Source organism: Natator depressus, chromosome 8 (genome assembly GCF_965152275.1).
Source record: "Natator depressus isolate rNatDep1 chromosome 8, rNatDep2.hap1, whole genome shotgun sequence".
Taxonomy (NCBI): Eukaryota; Metazoa; Chordata; order Testudines; family Cheloniidae; genus Natator; species Natator depressus.
Genome location: NC_134241.1, coordinates 89346478 through 89366790, shown reverse-complemented (window position 1 = coordinate 89366790; position 20313 = coordinate 89346478). Strand labels below are relative to the sequence as shown.

General features: G+C 39.7%; 2 protein-coding genes across 3 annotated transcripts in view; one reads left to right on the top strand and one right to left on the bottom strand.

Annotated features, from left to right (window-relative positions):
• Positions 1–17564, bottom strand: part of ITGB3BP (integrin subunit beta 3 binding protein) — a 52426-nt gene extending 34862 nt beyond the window's left edge. For both annotated transcript variants that reach the window (XM_074961604.1, XM_074961605.1), the window contains exons 1-3: positions 17506–17564; positions 11859–11901; positions 4407–4545 (exon numbers count right to left, since the gene is read on the bottom strand). In XM_074961604.1, coding sequence (XP_074817705.1) covers positions 4407–4545; positions 11859–11901; positions 17506–17510 — 187 coding nt within the window. In that variant the 5' untranslated portion in view covers positions 17511–17564. The remainder of the gene's footprint in view (positions 1–4406; positions 4546–11858; positions 11902–17505) is intronic.
• An 82-nt stretch (positions 17565–17646) lies between these two features.
• Positions 17647–20313, top strand: part of EFCAB7 (EF-hand calcium binding domain 7) — a 37611-nt gene continuing 34944 nt past the window's right edge. The window contains exon 1 of the mRNA XM_074961600.1: positions 17647–17754. The gene's annotated coding sequence lies outside the window, so the exon portion shown is untranslated. The remainder of the gene's footprint in view (positions 17755–20313) is intronic.

Here is a 20313-nt window from a genome sequence, read left to right as displayed (position 1 = left end):
ACAAGAATCTTGGAAGTGAATGGCTATACCTTCTAGGGCTAATTGGTAAAACTTATATACGCAAAATATAAAGTAAAGACAACTATTCTGATAGCTAATGATCTTTGGGTATGTATTAGCATAATTAAAACACAGTTAGTTAATATGCCTGACTATGGAAACAATGATAAACATGAACAGATTCATAGATTCCAAGGCCAGAAGTGACCATTGTGATCATCTCGTCTGACTTCCTGTATAACACAGACTATAGAACTTCTTCAAATAATTCCTAGAGCAGATCTTTAAGAAAAACATCCAATCTTCATTTAAAAATGGTCAGTGATGGAGACTCCAGGGAGGGTTAGACTAGATGACACCTTGTAGTCCCTGCTAACCCTGGTAGATTCATAGAATTCACAGAATCTACCAGGACCCTTGTAATGGCTAACAAAACAACAAGAAGGGGTTCTTCAAATATGTCAGACAAAAAAGAAAGATCAAGGCTGGTGTGGGTCCACTACTCAATGGAGAAGGTGAGCTGGTAACGGAAGTTGATAGGAAGGCAAAGCTGCTTAATGCCTACTTTGCTTCAGTCTTCTGACAAAAAATAACATGTGATCGGACGACTAGCGAAGTTACCATAGACAATAAAGAGGAAGAGATGCAGATCAGGATAAGTACAGAATACGTCAGATCTTCTGATCAATTTGAATGAATTCAAATCAGCGGCACCGGATGCTATTCACCTAAGGATACTGAAGGAATTAGCTGAAGAAATCTCTGAGCTACTGGCAATAATATTTGCAAACTCATGGATACGAGGAGAGGTCCCGGAAGACTGGAGAAGGTTAACATAGTGCACATCTTTGAAAAGGGGGAAAAGGAGCTGGGGAACTATAGACCAGTCAGCCTGACTTCGATACCTGGGAAGCTACTAGAGCAGTGTATAAAACATTCAATTTGCGAATACCTGGAGGATGAAGGGGCAATCACTGGCAACCAGCATGGATTTATCAAGAACAAATCAGTATCATATACTGAGGTAAAAGAACCTCTCTTCTTCTCCTTGAGATTCCTGTTTATGCATCCCAGGATCACGTCAGCTCTTTTGTCCACAGCATCAAGTTGGGAACTCACATTCCACTGATTATCCACCACAACGCCCAAATCTTTTTCAGAGTAGCAGCCGTGCTAGTCTGTATCCGCAAAAAGAAAAGGAGTACTTGTGGCACCTTAGAGACTAACAAATTTATTTGAGCATAAGCATCAGATGAAGTGAGCTGTAGCTCACGAAAGCTTATGCTCAAATAAATTTGTTAGTCTCTAGGGTGCCACAAGTACTCCTTTTCTTTTTGCAAATCTTTTTCAAGTCACTGCTCCCCAGAATAGCGTCTCCCATCTTGTAAGGATGGTCTACACTCTTTGTTCCTAGACATATACATTTACTTTTAGCAGTGTTAAAACACATATAGTTTGCTTTTGTCCAGTTTACCAGGTGATCCAGATCGCTCTGAATCAGTGACCTGTCCTCTTCATTATTTACCATTCTCCCAATTTTGTGTCATCTGCAAACTTTATCAGTGATGATTTTCTTTTAACAATGTTAAATAGCATCGGGCCAAGAACAGATTCCTGCAGGACCTCACTGGAAACACATCCACTTGATGACCCCCCATTTACAATTACATTTTGAGATCTATCAGTTTGCCAGTTTTTAATCCATTTACTGTGTGCCATATTAATTTTATATCATTCTAATTTTTGAATCAAAATGTCATGTGGTACTAAGTCAAACGCCTTACAGAGGTCTAAGTATATTATATCAACACTATTACCTTTATTGACCAAACTTGTAATCTCATGAAAAAAAGATATCAAATTATTTTGACAGGAACTATTTTCCATAAACCCATGTTGATTTGCATAAATTACATTAATCTCCTTTAATTCCTTCTTAATCAAGTCTCATATCAGCTGCTCCATTATCCTGCTCAAATCAATGTCAGGCTGACAGCCCTATAATTATGTGGGTCATCCTGTTTATCCTTTTAAAAAATTGGCACAACATTAGCTTTCTTCCAGTCTTCTGGAACTTCCTCAGTGCTCCAAGACTTAAGGAAAATCAATGTTAATAGTCCGTGAGCTCCTCTGCCAGCTCTTTTAAAACTCTTGGATGCATGTTATCAGGACCTGCTGATTTAAAAATGTCTAACTTTAGTAGCTTCTGTTTAACACCCTCCAGAGATGCTAGTGGAATGGAAAGAGTATTATATCACCATATGATGAGACTACAAATATGGAACAGAAATATTGATTGAAAACTTCTGCCTTTTCTGCATTATTATTGTTAATTCTACCATTTGCATCTAATAATGGACCAATACCATTCTTTTTATTCCTAATATATTTTAAAAACTCCTTATTGTCCTTAACTCTGCTCGACATAGATTTTTCCATGTGTCCCTTTTCTTTCCTTAGCAATTTTCTACAATTCCTAACTTCTGATTTATATTCATTACTATCAACTTTCCCTTTCTTCCATTTGTTGTTTTATATTTTACAGCTGCCTTCACTTCCACTCTAAACCAGGTTGTTTTTTTAAACCAGCACAGCCTTCTTCCTCCATTGTGGGATTGTGGCTTTTTAGGCATCTAGTAAGGTGTTCTGAAATGATTCCCAAGTATCATACAAATTTTGTCTGATTAAACCCTCTCTCCTAGCTGACCAGGCTCATAATTGTTTTCAGCTTTGTGAAACTGGTCCTATTAAAGCACCAAGTATAGATATTACCAGTCTGGATTGTATTCTGCATGCACAGCTTAAATGTTATCAAGTCATGATCACTCATACCTAAGCTATCATTAATTTTTAGTTCTATGATCAGTTCCTTTCGATCTGTAAGGACAAGGTCTAATAAAGAATTCCCCCATGTTGGCTGCAACACTTTTAGAGTTAAGAAACATCTATAATGTTTAGAAATTCCAAAGATGCTTTAGTAATTGCAGCATGAGATTTCCAAAATATGTCACTCAAATTCAAAGTCCCCTTTGATCACGCAGTTTCCCCCCTGTACGTTATAGATAGGTGCATAAGGAGGTGGTCATCCTATTCCCTAGTGTGATCTGATGGTTGGTAGCAGACACCAACTAATTCCTCATCTTGTACATGATCTGTTAGGGAATCGATCCATAAGCAGTCAAGATCATTTTCTTCCGCGTTACCAGTGACTCAGAAACAGGTAATGCCATTTCTGACGTACAGTGCCACTCCCCTTCCCCTTTTGCCTACTCGATCCTTCCTAAATGGGTGATAACCATTGATTTTAACTTTCCATTCATGCAAATAATCCCACCAGGTTTCAGTAATACCAACTAGATCAAATTTATGCTAGTAAATGAGCAATTCCAGTTCCTCTTGTTGTTACCCATTGCTCTTAGCATAGGCAATTCAAGAATTTCTTCTCTTTATGTCCGAAGGCTCCTTGATTTTGTTCTGAGCATCTCGATTTTTTGCTGAGTGCTCACATCTTCTCTCTTTTTATCCTTCCCTTTTGCTACTAGTTTAACACTCTCCTGAATACTCTAGTCTGCCTGCCCCCAAGGAGATTGGTCCCTGTTCTACTGAGGTGGAGGCCATCCAAACTATACAGCCCCTACTCCCCATAGAAGGTGGCCCAATCTACCACAAAACCAAAACCCTACACCACTTACCTAGCCAGCACATACATGAAAGAAAGCACAGGAGTAGAGTTAACTAACTGTACTTCTATATCATCTTTGATCAGAGAATACCAAAGCACCTTTCAAATATTCATAAAGACTCAAAACCCCCACAAGAGAAGCACACACTACACCCATTTTACTGACAGGTAAACTGACATACAGAAAAGGTTAAATGACTTGCTCAAGGTCAGTGGTAGAACTGGGAATACAGCTCCTCTATTCTAATCACTAGATTACACTGCCTTCCAAATTATTAAAACATGATTTCTTTTATAACATTCTCAGGTAATATGCAGCAACTCCAAAATATATGCTCCCTTTCATTCACAAAAGTAGTACCCACTGTCACTGTAAATGAAAGCTGGGAGTTGGAGAGAGAGAGAATGGGCAAAAGTTCATTGTGGGCAAAAGTTGGTCTAATTCCAGGAAGGAATGGAGTTGCCCCCACACATGCTAGTGGTTCTATATTGAAGAAAAGAAAAGAAAAGCCTACTACAGGATGGTCATCATAATTACCTCAAAAGCTTACATTTATGTGATGAGAGCCCTAAAAATGTTGGATTTCACCATAAAGATCAAAACTCCTTAAGAGAAAAAAGAAATCAGACATACCAGATGAGACATAAATTACTAAATCAAGACCCTGATTTAACCAATAACAAGAAATTTTTTGCAATAAGTAAAAGAGAATGTTCAACTAACCATTTGATAGACCATTTCCGAGCTTTTGTACATTATGACTTGTGGGAGATGAAAATGCACTGATTTGGCATGTTCCCGTTGTTGGTGAATATGAGCTTAAATTTTTCTTTCTGGTCTTCGAAGGTGTTGCTTCATGTGGCTAAACAAAGTTTAAAAAAAGAATAAATAAATGTTGGTTCATAGGGAGGTCCTTCCATATCCCTTATGTAACCCTGACAATTCCAATTCCTCCCTCCAATTTCCATTCTCAATGCTTCACAATTACAGCCTCCACACTTCCTGTTAAGGTGGACCACACAGTGCTCCCAGAACCAGTCAGCATACAGTCTCTTAAAATGGCCCAATTTACTAATGTTTAATCAAGCAGTAGAGGCCAAGTTGTAACTGTATTTTCAAAGAGATTCCTAATTTTGAGTGTCCCTGTTCACGAACATCCCCAAATGTACACGCAAACAGCACTGAAACATGCAAATTGAGCTGTTAGATGTCAACCTCTCAGCTTTCATACACAAATCCAACTTGCAAGGTACCTAGAGATATAGATGCCTAAACTGAGTGCCAAGTCCTCTTTTGAGCAGTTAGTCTAAAGGTTAATTTTACTGGGAAAAATAAGTTAATTTGATGTTACTATGGCATGCGCTTTCCTTTCTAATCAGAATTCGTTATGGTTAAAAATCATGGTCAGAATTTTTAGACTTTTTATTTCACTAAAGATTCATCTTATTTTTATCCATTTTTATCAAGTGTTTGATTTCCTAAAAACAAAAGAAAAATCAGTGTTAAGACAGCAGAGGTCAATTAAAACCAAAATTAACTCTCTAGTTTAAAGTAATATGATTACTAACCTAAAGGGAAAGGAGTACTTGTGGCACCTTAGAGACTAAAAAATTTATTTGAGCATAAGCTTTCGTGAGCTACAGCTCACTTCATCGGATGCATGCAGTGGAAAATACAGTGGGGAGATTTTATATACACAAAGAACATGACACAATGGGTGTTACCATACACACTGTAAGGAGAGTGATCAGGTAAGGTGAGCTATTACCAACAGGAGAGAAAAAAAACCTTTTGTAGGGATAATCAAGGTGGGCCATTTCCAGCAGTTGACAAGAACGTGTGAGGAACAGTAGGGCGGAACAATAAACATGGGGAAATAGTTTTACTTTGTGTAATGACCTATCCACTCCCAGTCTTTATTCAAGCCTAATGTAATGATGTCCAGTTTGCAAATTAATTCCAATTCAGCAGTCTCTCGTTGGAATCTGTTTTTGAAGTTTTTTTGTTGAAGAATTGCCACTTTTAGGTCTGTAATCGAGTGACCAGAGAGATTGAAGTGTTCTCCGACTGGTTTTTGAATGTTATAATTCTTGACGTCTGATTTGTGTCAATTTATTCTTTTACGTAGAGACTGTCCGGTTTGGCCAATGTACATGGCAGAGGGGCATTGCTGGCACATGACGGCATCTATCACATTGGTAGATGTGCTGGTGAACAAGCCTCTGATAGTGTGGCTGACGTGATCAGGCCCTATGATAGTGTCCCCTGAATAGATATGTGGACACAGTTGGCAACGGGCTTTGTTGCAAAGATAGGTTCCTGAGTTAGTGGTTTTGTTGTGTGGTGTGTGGTTGCTGGTGAGTATTTGCTTCAGGTTGGGGGGCTGTTTGTAAGCAAGGACGGGCCTGTCTCCCAAGATCTGTGAGAGTAATGGGTCATCCTTCAGGATAGGTTGTAGATCCTTGATGATGCGCTGGAGAGGTTTTAGTTGGCAGCTGAAGGTGTGGCTAGTGGCATTTTGTTATTTTCTTTGTTGGGCCTGTCCTGTAGTAGGTAACTTCTGGGTACTCTTCTGGCTCTGTCAATCTGTTTCTTCACTTCACCAGGTGGGTATTGTAGTTGTAAGAATGCTTGATAGAGATCTTGTAGGTGTTTGTCTCTGTCTGAGGTGTTGGAGCAAATGCGGTTGTATCGTAGAGCTTGGCTGTAAACAATGAATCGTGTGGTGTGGTCTGGATGAAAGCTGGAGGCATGTAGGTAAGTATAGCGGTCAGTAGGTTTCCAGTATAGGGTGGTGTTTATGTGACCATCGCTTATTAGCACCGTAGTATCCAGGAAGTGGATCTCTTGTGTGGACTGGTCCAGGCTGAGGTTGATGGTGGGATGGAAATTGTTGAAATCATGGTGGAATTCCACAAGGGCTTCTTTTCCTTGGGTCCAGATGATGAAGATGTCATCAATGTAGCACAAGTAGAGTAGGGGCATTGGGGACGAGAGCTGAGGAAGCGTTGTTCTAAGTCAGCCATAAAAATGTTGTTGTTTACCAAACTAGTAGTCAATATTTTTACATGTGTTAGAAGAAAACACATTGACTGGAATTCACTGGTACAGTAGAATCTCAGAGTTACACAGCTCGGGAATGGAGGTTCTACTGTATACATTTTGCTTCCTGGACCAGATGTTAAACTGTAACCCTGAAAAAATTGAGCTCCACTGCATTACCACTACACAAGAAATTAGGAATCTGCCTGTACATCAAGGACCTAAGTTCTGATGATGACTTGCATCCTACTAAGGAAGAAAATAGCAGCTTCAAGTAACACCAGTAATGATTAGGTCAAAAACGAAACACACGAAGACACCATTAAACCCAAACAACACTAAAAAGAAAGCCTCCCACTTCACTGAAGCCAGGATTTCACCCTTATATCCTTAGGGGTGATATAAAGCCCCCAGACACTTTCAAATGGTATAGCGACCACCAGTTTTTACCTCTGACTGAATTTTAAGTATTAAGCAACATGTGTAACAGTCAACACACAATCGTATATTGACAGCTTCAAAGTAAAATAAGCAACCAGATGACCCAGCAATTGAACAAGGGGCCATAAGAATGAAACACTGAACCAATTGGAAGTCCCAGCTTCAAGATTTGCATAATAATGTTTCCCTTATGTCTAGCAGATATCTAGCAGCTATCATACCAAAGGACCTCAAGTCACCAGGCAATATATCTCTACCATACACATTGCTGGCATAGAAGATGGAAGCAGACTGGTGCACAACAGGTGCTCGCACAGTGAAGAGAAAGGGACATTTTGGCTAAGGACATTTTTTCCCTGAAGATATTTTACTGAAAAAGTTTTTCATATTAAATTTTTAAGCCATTAAATATACCACATCTAGGTATTTGACAACTTTTTCCTCTCCTTGGAAACAAGAGCTTTCAGAAAGAAACCCTCACAGACAAGCAGAATAAAAACAAAAAGTGCTTTTTGTCATTTTTGTTGTTTTAATTGTTAAATTTGGTTTAGAAAGTTAGGCAGCAACTTAATTTAATTGATAATCCACACTTTCACAAATATAAAAACAGCTCACAAAACAGGAAGCAGCCTTCTCTCCTGTCACTACAATGTACTGTACACCACAAAACTCAATATCTATAACCTGTGTTTTTTCTGTGTATTACTCATACCATTTCTTCAATTTCACACATTAGTTTACAGCAATGTTACTAATCATGTTTATAATCTCTTCAATTAAGCACCATACATTAATGATAGAAAAAATAATTACAGGGCTTTATGCATATTACACAGTTTTGACACCATGAATAAAATGTAAAATCAGTCTTCCCCATTTTTGCTCATTAAAGATCCTCTGATACTTTACGCAGTATTCTAGCTGATTTCAACTTGATTATCTGTATTTTGCTTACCTAAGTTTCCCTGCAGTTTCAAATGAATATAGTATTCCTTACTTTTTATTCTGAATTTGTTCAACGTTGCTATGCACAAATGTTCTTCTGGGGCAAGAACCTCACCTCACCCTGACTCCTTGAAACAAAGAGCCAGAGCAGCGTAAAGGGCTCCAGAGATACGTCTACACTGCACCTGGGTGTGAGCCTCCCAGCCAAGGTAGACAGACTCGTGCTAGGGTGCTAAAAACAGCTGTATGGACATTGTGGCTCCAGCAAAGACTTGAGCTAGCCACCCAAACTAAAGCCCCCCCCAATCCTCTAGACTTGAGCTCAGGTGGCTAGTTTGAGTCTCCACCAGAGCTTCAACGTCCACATGACTATTTTAGCATGCTAGCTCAAGTCCCTCAAGTCTGTCTACCAGGGCTGTGAGTTTCTCTCCTAGCTGCAGTGTAGGCATACCCTGAAAGCCCATGACCCAGCCAAGGGAGAATTCCCCAGTGCAGGAACGTCTTGCATGCTCTGGCATAGGAGCATGGGGCAAGGCTGGGAGCAGGAAGGTTGTGTTGGGGGCAGGGCTGCTACACAAAAATCTAAGGAGAAAGTACTGAGTCTAAGTTATGCATGGGGCCTCTTCAGCCTTCAAGCAGCCCAAGATCAGGAGGGCACAAAGGTGGCTTCAAGACACTTTTGCTGCTCCCTGCCTCCCCCGTGTGGGAATTCAGTGTTGCTACTTTTAAAGAAGAGGCTACATTTCAGCAGTGGGTAGAATAATGTGTACTATAAACTAGTTAATATTTATTTATTTACAGGATTCTAAATGTTTTTCAGACAAGGATACGTTCTTATGGGGAGCATCCTTGTTGTCACAAGTCTACAGAGACGATAAACATGAAAAAAGGAGGATGGGTGTGTACCAAAATGCCTAATGGTCAATTATGTAACAACCTGCCCATAGGAGAAGTTTCTTCCTAACTCCAGGCAATCAGTGGTTGGTTTATGTCACATATGGGTTTATGTCCCTATTTTTTCCTCTGTGTAGCTTTTTATGAGTATTCTCATTATGCATATTAATGTCTATTTATTTATTTATTTCTAAGTTCTTTGCCCGCAGCTGTTGGTGAGGCTAGGAGTTCCACAGGTTAATTATGTGTGGGGTAAGAAAAAAAAAATCCTTTTCAGTTTTAAATATGCCACCTTTTAATTTCATTCACTGTCCTCATGTTCTTGTATTATAGAAAAGGATAAATAGGAACGCTCAATTTACCTTCCCAATAACACTCATTATATTTTTATACCTCTATCCTATCCCCTCGTCTTCATTTTCTTAAAATAAACAGTCCCAATCTTTTAATCTATCTCTATACAAAAGCCTTTCCATGCCTCTCATCATTTTCACTATCTGGATCTGGAACCCTTCTCTTTCTGCAATTCCTTTTTTAACAGGGTGACTAAACGATGGAACATTGTTTTATAGAATAGCCTTATATTTTAAGTAGTGCTTTCTATCTCAGTCCTTGCGCATTATAACATTTTGTTTGCTTTTTTTTTTTTTGACCGCCTTTGCAGACTGAGCTGAAGTTTTCTCTGAACTACCCACAGTGATACACAGGGTTTCTGAGCAGTTACTGTGGGTTTATAACAAAGCAATGTTTATGAGTTGATCTAATTCATTCTTCCAATTTGCATTATCTTGTATATATTAACACTGAATTTTGATTTGGTGCTCATTCATCTAGCTTTCCTATATATCTCTGAATTACTCAATCTTCTCCATTGTTTTGAGTAGCCTAAATAATTTTGTATCATCTGCAGATTTAATAATTTTATATCATCTTTGCATCCTTTTTTTCCAGTTCATTAATATTTTAAACAACCCCTGTCCTAGTAGGAAACCTTGGGCTACCCTACTGCTAACCTTTTGCCACATTAAGATGAACTGAGCCCATCACTGCCAGTAAAGACAGTTTTTCAGAGAAATATTAGTTACAAAATGCTATCAATGGTACATTACGCATTTAACCTACATCCACTCTGTTTTGCAAGATGGAGATCCTGTGCGGCCCCACTGAAGCCTCAAGGAGCCCTCTCTGTTTAACCTTGAATGCCTGACATTGCAGCCACCATATTTCTGGACATGAAGGAAGTCTCCTTTGAGCATCTACCTTGGAACAGAGTTACTGCAGCACACAACCTCTGTGGCAATCAGAGTTTCTCTTCAGGGAAAGAGAGTCCAGATCTGTTGCACAGCTGGGCAAATCCTTATGATGTCATACCAAAATGACACAGCTTTAACCACTCATTCCTGACTTTTTAAATACAGAAGCAGAGGTCACATCAGGTGAGGGCATAGTGGGAGAAGTTTGGCATTTTGTGGCCATGGAGATGGTCCTGGGAGACAAAGGAGAAGCAGCAGTATGGGATGGGGATGCAATCTGTGCAAGAGGAGAAGTGCCATATAAATTAAAACTTTATTGTAGTCACGTTACAGTTCATAGCCCCCCAATATATAAACGACTTCAAGTGAATATTTTAACCCATCATATTCTGAAAAGCTGATGTAAACAAGGGCTTTTATTATAGTCATTTTACTGCAGAAGGAAAGTCTAATCTGAAATGCAATTCTTCTCTGTTAAACCATTTTTGTTGCCATCTCAGAAAATAACAGCTTTAGGGTAGGAAAAAACTGTGTTTAATTTCAGGCTGGACCACTCATCCACAACAATGCTACTCCGACCCAAGAAACAGATGCAAAATTACAGTCACAGCTGCATTCTCCGCAGAACAAGTTGGGTAATGGTACACTAAACTGCTAATTAAATTGCTAATGATTTTTTTTAGTGCCACTGCGGTATTTTGCCACCTTTATTTAAATAAAAAAGTATCCAGCAAATTTTTAAAATTGCAAGTTTCTATTTTGCAAAATACCAATGAGACTTCTAAATATGTATCACATATAAACAAATCTCTCTAAAATGACATAGCCATGTGGAGATTTACCAGAGGCTCATTTACGGACCAGCTATTTTTTCTAATACACTTTTCCACTAATTTTCCTTCCCTTTAAGGCTACCATCCTCAGGAACTCCTCCGTGATAGCGTTTGTAGCAACACCCACTGTTGGTACAGGTAGATAATAAACCGACATATGTCATGACATGCTGGCACTGAGAATATACAATGGCTGCATTTACAAAAAATAATAGCAACAGTACAATTTTATTTTTATTGTGATAACTGTGGTGAAATTTATTGCAGCGTTAGTATTTTATTGTTTCATTATGCCAGATTAGCTGAGGGATGTAATTATATCCTTGACATAAAAATGCTTTTAATGTTTTCATTTCAATTTCGCAGCTTATAATATGAAGATTATAGCATTATCATAATTCCATATTGTTACATGTACAATTAGATGGCAGAACATTTGCTACCATAATTATGGAGCTAATTTCTAATAAATGCTTTCAACAAGGTTCCTAATTCATTCAGCTCTTGGACAAGTAGCAAAGATAACCAAAAATATGCCTATTTCTCCAGTTATAGCCAATATCTTCATGCAGATAAATACTTCACTTATTGACAGGCAATGTATACAAAAACAATAATTTCATGCCAAAGATTTTTAGCAATCACTTCTCCTTAGTGAGACTTTTGTAGACTGTCAGCCAATCCGCTATAACATAACCCTAATGAAATGCTGTGTATTTATGTAAATTCCATATAATTCCAATCATAAAAGTGAATACAGTACTTACGTTATCTTTCGCAAGGGTCTCCAACTTCAGTGCTCTCTTAACTCTGCAAGCAAAAGACAGACAAGTTTTACAACTCCTTCAAATACAAAATGTATAGTAACAAGATCAATCATCTGTGGTCTTAAAATAATTATTTTTTCTTAGTTATGAATGCATTAAATCTTCTATGCATTAAATGCTACTTGAGGGAAAGTAATCTCAGATACAGCAAATTTATTAACTGATTCAAAGAACGTGTAAAAAAGGTTGCTTTTTTGGAAGCTGGAACACAAGTGTTTGTACTAAAAAACATCCACCTCTCCATTATTTACCAGTTTAAACCAAGAGACTGAATTATATATTAAAAAACAGGCATTTGTCTCTTTCAGACAAAATGCCAATTATTAAAATAACTGTACACAAGTGCACTCCAACTTACATACCTTCTGGGTAGGTGTTATAATTATTTTGCCATTAGTAGAAATAATGTATTAAGTATTTAAACATGGATACAGCAAGGTGAAAAAAGTAGTTCTTCCCATCATTTTAGCTCTTAACATGATTCAATGCTACCAGACTATGACTTAACTGGGGAACAGATGCTCTATGTCTTTACAAGTCCCCAAACCATAAGAAACTATTTTCTAGTCTTCTTCACTATACTGATTCAGGAACATGCCAAGCTCTCTCTGCAAAATTTGCTCTGCTGAACTGAATGCCCAGCTGTTAATGGCAACACTAGGAAAGGAAAGCTGAATATTTATAATTCTTATATCGTACAGCTGTCTTCTAAAGAGCAGTCATCAAAATTTTATTGAATGCAGGCTAAATACTCAAAGGAAAGAAAGGTCAACATAAATTAAGACTATTTTACCCAGAGACAACTGCAACTTAAGTACTTTCTTAAATCTTAAACAAAGCTTAAAGCATTATATAAAGTAACTAAAAAATTACGAAAATCTTTATAAAGTCATTCTATAAGAACTTTACACATTCATTTCAGATTAAACAAGCTTTGGAAAATGCACTTTACTTCAAAATGTAACTGCACAGACTTCATCTTCGAAAAGATTGTTTTGACTCATTAGCAAGTAAGATGACCTCATTTAAAATATACCGTTGTTTAGAGTGTGCCACTATTTCTGTGTTTCAAATGTGAAGGCATTCAAAAATGAATTAAAAATGCATCTTTGAAATATTATTCATGTAATATGACTGTATGAGATAACACTGGTTTACAATTATCTGTATTTTAAAAAGATAATAGAAAAAATACTATATTAAAAAAGCCAAACATGTAAGATTTACATTTTCTGTATTAAAAAACCCCAACAAACTCTTGCCAAGGGACAGTCAAAGGTGTAACAGTTTGATGGAATTCTTTGTGTGTGGGTTGTTTTTTTTTGTTTTAATATAGTGACCCATGTTGCTTAAGGAATGCAGACTCCATTATATCTTCCACCCCAATGGCAGCAGAAAAACATTATATACATTAATACATTCTCTCGGTTAGGGTGCTCTGGGGGCCAATGCATTTGCATGTTATACTAAGGTATCCCTTCCAGCCCTACATTTCTGATTCTATGTTATGATGGAAGTTTTTATGATGGACTTCAAAAGGAGCTGGAAGCCAAAGTACAGCAGAATCTGGACTTGAGATAGCTTTATGATGAGGACAAATGAAAAACTGCATGAAAATCCTAAATTATACGGATTTGGGAAATTTCTCGGAGAAAAAGTTGTAGAGTGGTCAGCCCCACGTTATTTAAAATCTGTCAGATATTGCATAGAGCAAGAGTTCCAGTTGGCCCAAATTTGCCTCTGTTGGCCTGTGGAACCTCTATATGCCCCTTGAGCTATGCAGCTGTAGAGGCAGATTCTCAGGTAAGTACTTCTACATCAGAAGGGGCTGTGTAATGATAATTTTGGCCTTGCTCTTTCCAGTGAAAGCATTAGATTCTATCTCACCTGACAGTATCCCCTCTGATGCCCTAATGAGGGGCAAGTAAATCACTAGTCAACTATCATTCAATCAGGATCATGTAAGACTGGAGGTGTTAAAGTCCAAACCACTGTCCTTGGCTAAAAGCTCTGAAAAAAGTTTATTCGGAAAACTAAAAAGGAGCCCCATTGGGCCACAGGTATCTCCCTCCCTCCCATGTACATGCAAAAAGGTGCATATGGGGGAGAGGAGAAAAAGCTCAACACAATCTAAACTGTGGAAATGAGAACCCCACACTACTTTACGATATAGAGGGCAGTGGGATCACCTCTGTTAGTTCCCGCTCTCTTCCTCCCATGGCTGGACAAAGTTACTACAATACCAGGACAGTAGTAAATGTCACAGTCTGCACAAGTAGGGAAGAGGAAGGAAAAACCAAGCACATTAAGGTGCAGTGTACAAGAGCTCATTTACCTGAGTCCCCTACCCTCAAGTGATCTAAAATCTCCAGGGACAGAGCTCATTTTGTTTTCTTAATTGTGCACAGTAGATGGTGGTGTATGTTTATTTAAGTATATGCATTTTGGTAATTGGTACTTTACACATAATATTTACCCATCTAGAAAAAAAGTCATAACTATCGTTTGTTATAACATATTGGAAAATCCCTTTAGGCCAGATTGAGAGTCTCTTGTTAACACTGGTGAGCATTTACTTACAAAAGTACTCCTATTTACCTCAATGAAACTATTCATGAGAGTAATTGCTCATCAGAGAGAGTATGGGTTTCACCATCTAGCCCTTGATAAGGAGTGAGATTTTACAGTCTCCTGGTACACTACGATTTTTTTTTTTAACTTTCCATGTATTTAAGCAAATTGTATAAGAAATAAATTGAAGATGAGTGGGGAAAGGTATTTGCAAGAGGCGCTAATAAATAAAGAAGGAGTATATGGCATGATGAAGTGGCTGTATCGCTTAATGGAAAATTTATTCTGAAGAAATCACAATGCATTTTTGGGTGTTATATAGACTCCATTGACACAATGCATTTTTGGGTGTTATATAGACTTTCAACCTTACTATTTTCTAACTCACTTTGTAGACAGACATTAAATTTTAGAAAAACCTGGTATGGTAAGTGATTAATATTGCAAGGAACTAACTATACAGAAGTCACTCAGGAGGTCACTGATTGAATCACAAGCCTCAAGTCCCACTATACCAGTGGTTCTCAACTTATTTATCATTGTGGGCTGCATATGCGGCACACAATGTATTACCTGGGCTGCAGGGGCTGGATGGCAGGGCAGCAGCAGCCCAGACCCCGACCCCGACCCAGGGCCCCTGCCATGCAGGGCCGGGTGGCTGCCTGACCTCAACCCCGGAGCTTGCGGGGCCAGGCAACTGCCCGGATGCCACCGTGCTGGGCAGCCGGGAACCCCACGGGCCAGCCGTTAGTGCACAGCTGAGGTGGGCCGCAGCTGCGTGCTAACTGGGCTATGGGTTGAGAACCGCTACACTATACCATAATCCTATTCTAAGTAATGACAGCATGAAGACTAATAAGGAAGGTACATTTTTAGTTTAAATACACCTCTCTCATTATTAGTGGAAATAAAAGATTATTTTGGGGGTATGCTTTTGTATTTAGTTTCCACCCTGAGTACCAGTGTGAAAACAGCATTTAAACTGAGGAAATCTGTATGTCATATTTTTCTTACAATGTGGGTTATAAAATTTTCAGCCCAATGCATTCTAGTGTAACAGTAAGACAACATAATAAGACTTCACAAAGTTTTTAGTTGTAATTGACTTTTCAACTGGCCACATTGCTAACATCTATTTGGCTCTTAGTAGAGAAATAATTAGATAGTATTTACATATATTAGTGAAACAGGAAGAACTAAAGGAAAAAATGGTGTAACGGCTGGGAAAGCTTGAAGAAAAAACATTACTATTTTCCAGGTTCAAAGTGAAATGTAAAAGACAACGTGCAAGAAATAAAATGAGGAATGCACTCAAGTACTGCAATCCAAGGTTAGTACATTTCGTAAAAAGTTTAGAATGATTATTGTCTGAGATCACAAATTATTTAAGCCACACTTGTCATTCTTCTCTCTTCTTTCAGGTTCTAGAATAGAATCATAATTTGGGCTTGAAGAAGTCTACTTCCAGTGGTCGACAGGAAGCTTTGACTTGACTAACAAACATTGGGGCCTAAGTCATCAATTACTGAAGAATTTAAGCTTTCATTAAATATGAAATCTAATGTAAAGAAAATCTATAGTTGCTACGATAACTATCTGTGAACAGACTGTGAATAGATGCAGTGTTGCCTGCCCCAGTCTGCAGGCAGACTGCTGCAGAGCCTCTATTGCTAGTCACAGCCTTGCTAAGCAGCAAAATGAAATTATGAAGACTTGATTCACTTTCTCCACTGGTATTCAGAAGCCTCTGCTGTTGGTTGGGAAGTTACCAACAACAGGAGAGGTAGGAACTATAGCTACTCAAACAGAAAGGATTTAGAAAAAAGTCTGTGGAAGCATAGTATAGTGGAGATCAACCCTTATAACGGCAGCCAGGAAGAGCCCAGAGCAGCTGTCCACTAGAATCTGAAGAACCAATAGTGGATGTCACAGCCCAACAGCTACCACTATTACATCTCAAGCAGCTGCTGTCGGTTTCTCACTTTCATGGGCATGAAAAAGTCACACACGCTTTACCACCATGTTCTTCTACATCACCATTTATCCAAGGATTAATCATGCAATAGAACACATTTTGGAGGTAGATAAGTAGTAGCTTCATCTGGGGTACAAAGAAGTTAACTGACTCAAGGTGACTTGGTGAGAAGACTGGTAATAAAACCCACGAGTCCTCTCTTTCATTCCAACTACTAAAATACCCTTGCCTTAAAAAATAAAAAAAAAAATCTTGCCTTCGGGCTAACATTATATACAAAACTGATATTTGTAGGAAAACATTAGTCAAATAAAAATTCAGAGATTCCTGTTTGTTGTGGCAGAATTGTTTAACTATGTTTTAAATCTGTTCCACATTGACGTGAAATATCCCACACGCTTTCCAAGTAAGGGATTTGCTCTAGTGTTCCTAATCAAAATCTCCTCTTCTACCCCTACTACTGTGCAGTGAGATGTGGGCTGGTTAGCAGTCCTCGTGGCTGAATTCTGGGGGCACTCTATGTAGAAACACTAACGTTTTCAAATTTAAGCACTTCAGTAAGTGGCCTGCTTCTCAGAGGCGCTGAGGACTCACTTCACTGCCGTGGGTGCTACAGGGAATAACCATTTGTTTAGGTGCTGAACTTTTAAGGCACCCATAATTGAAAGTGTTGTCTTCACACACACACTGGCATCTGTGTGGGGCTCAGAGACGCCAGGAGAACCCGACCCTCACCCCTCCAAAGGGGCAACTTATTTAGCTGGTAACTTTAAGCAGCCAAGTTTGAAAGTTTTGGCCGCAGCCTGTACAGCCCTTTCCAAGCTGACGTGGAGATGGAAGGGAGACGGGGCTTGATTTCAGGGCAGTGTTCGTGTCTCCCAGCTCCTGCCCCCCAGCTCTTGTCCCCTGGCTCCCAGACCCTGTCCCCAGCCCTTGTCCCCTCCCACCCCCAACTCCTGCTGTTCCCTCCCGCCCCTCAGCTCCTGTCCTCGCGCCCCCCCACACCTGCCCCCTTTCTCACCGCCCGTGCCCGCTACCTACGGCATGATTGCAGCGCCGGCAGCCGCTCCGGCACCCCCCGGGCTTGCTCGGTTCCCGCCCGCCGTGCACCACCCAAACCTCACCGGCTGGAAACACCGTCCACAGGAGGCGGCCGGTTCCGTTCAGGCCGGGGCGGCCGGTACCCGACGCCCGAGGCGCAGGGCGCACGGCGGCGGCGGCGGCAGGCCCGGGCCGGGGCAGGGGCAAGGGCAAGGTCCAGGTCCGGGTCCGAAACAAGGAGTCCCCAAGGTCAGCACAGGAGGGGTCACTCCATCCCCTCCCCATTCCTTTCTGCTCTCTGCCCCTTCCCATGCGCGGTCTCTGGGGGAGCCCCCGGCCCTTCTCCCTTCCTCCCTCCCTCCTTTTAGGGCCTGGGCATGTTCGTTTACAAATTAAACCGGGAGAAAGGAGAAAAACAACCCCAGCTGGAAAGAGAACGCGTCCGCCACTGCCCCTTGGTAACAGCCTCGGGACCCCGGGTGCTGCCTAGAGCTAGTCAGTGAAACATTGGGAGGGGGGTTAAATTGCCCCAAACTGGGCTTGAAATCTCACTGAAACACACAGAACCAGGATTCCGTGGGCAGAAGGGGAGATGTTTCGGAAGTGGCTTAACATAATGTCGTAAGAGAGAGCTTCTTGCTTCCAAATGCGTGAGATCTGGTAGGTTTGCCTTTCCTGTGATGAAATGGTAGACACTAGAATTTTCATCAGAGAACTCATCATAGAAATGTAGAGCTGGAAAGGGCTTGGAGAGGTCATGTAGTCCAGCCCCCTGCCCTAAGGCAGGAAAAAGTAAACCTACACCATCCCTGATAGGTGTTTGGCCGGGGGCATGCCACAACCTCCCTTGGAAGCCTATTTCAATGCTTAACTACCCTTGTAATTAGAACGTTTATCTTAATATCCAACCTACATCTCCCTTACTGCAGATTAAACCGATTATTTCTTGTCCAACTTTTGGTGGACCCGGAGGACAATTAATCACAGGTTTTAGCCCACGAAAGCTAATGCCCAAATAAATTTGTTAGTCTCTAAAGTGCCACAAGGACTCCTCATTGTTTTTGCTGATACAGACTAACACAGCTACCACTCTGAAACCCATCCTCTTTGTAACAGCTCTTAACATAGTTGAAGGCTGTTATCAGCTCCCACATCAGTCTTCTTTTCTCAAGAATCTTGGGGAGAGCTGTTAGGTCATATAGTCCCTCTCCTTTCCTCTGATGCACAGTTATTCCTTACTATATATATATTTTAGTGCTTCATCATCTGTCCAGTTGAGATTTTAATGACCCAAGCCATGGAGCTTCCACCAGTTCCCTTGGAAAACTATTGCACACTAGACTTCAAATAACATTGGCAGCACCTTTGTGCTGCACAAATTGGCAGCACCACCTGCTGCACAAATAATAAATCGGTTGGTAATGAGTGGGCTGAGGCGCATAAACAACAGTTCATATTTTATAAAGCTAGTTACTGGAAAATTAACATTTATTCTCCTTTTCCTCCTTGACTTTAACCCACTTCCATTTTGTGAGTGTAACACTGGTGCTTAATTATAGTGACACCCGTTTGCAGTACCAGACTGAATCACTGTGTCCCTGTGGGGTCTTTCTAATGCCAGTGTAATATGAAAGTGTCAGGCAGGCGGTCTGTGTATTATAAATAGGGTACTTCATCCATGATAAGCGATTATTATCTTTCTTTCCCAAGTGGAAAAGACCTATATAACTCAGGAAAGTGCGAGTGATTTAGCCCTCTTGAGTAAGAATCCAATGAGTCCTGAAGGGGACCCTACCTATGCCGTTATCTTGTTGTTGAACTTGAGATATTCAATTTATTATACGGGAATATATTTTCAGAAGTCAAAGCTGGGTAAAATAATGTAAGAGGCTGTTAGGCCAACAGTACAGCACAATTTAGTGTACCTCTGTGGTGGCCTTCTAAAAACCTTAATCACCTTTGGTAAAGAAGAAAACCACTGTTAAAGTTCACTGCCGTTTATGAGCAAAAGGTGTTATTGTCTTGAATTATTTCAATTATTGAAAAAAAATCCGGATTTTTCCCCACTCTGTTTTGTGTAGTTTTATGGTGGTATGGTGGTTTAAGGTCCTAAATGCTGCAAACGCTTATGCCATGCTTAATTTTAAACATCCGAATAGTTCCATCAATTTGAATGCATATGCTTAACTTTACGTGTTTGAAGGATAGGTGTGTAAAATTTTGACAGTGTTTCCACTGTTAGACATGCTTTTAAAGAAATTATAGCTAGGAAAAAAATTCTTCTAAATATGGGCTTTAAACCAGATAAATTACTTTATTAACTTAAATTTTTTTATCTTGAATGGAAAAAAGATTTTTTTCCAGTAGGTTTTCCCTGCTGAAACAATGTGGAACTGATCAGCCTAATGGTTTCTAAATCTGCTGGATTTTTAGATTTGGGAGGATGAATAAAACCCAATAGTAAAAGCAACAAAGTATAATCTTTCAGTGCACAGTTACTCTTACTAAATATGTCTCTGGATACAGCAAGTCTCTAGTAATAAGAAGCTTGCAAAACAGCCAACATATATGCCATACATGAGGACTTTTAACACGTACATTTAATTACAATGCTTATCTTGTTATCATTGTTCTCCTTTTCCTGCGTCCCCCGACCTTTCCAAATATGTGTTACACCTACATGTTGCATTTTGTGCTAAATCTGTAAGCTTTTTGAGTTTGAGACTGTCTTACTCTGTTTGTATGGAACCTAACATAATTGTGGGGGTTCATCCCTGATTGGGGCCTCTTGATGTTACCCTTACAGCT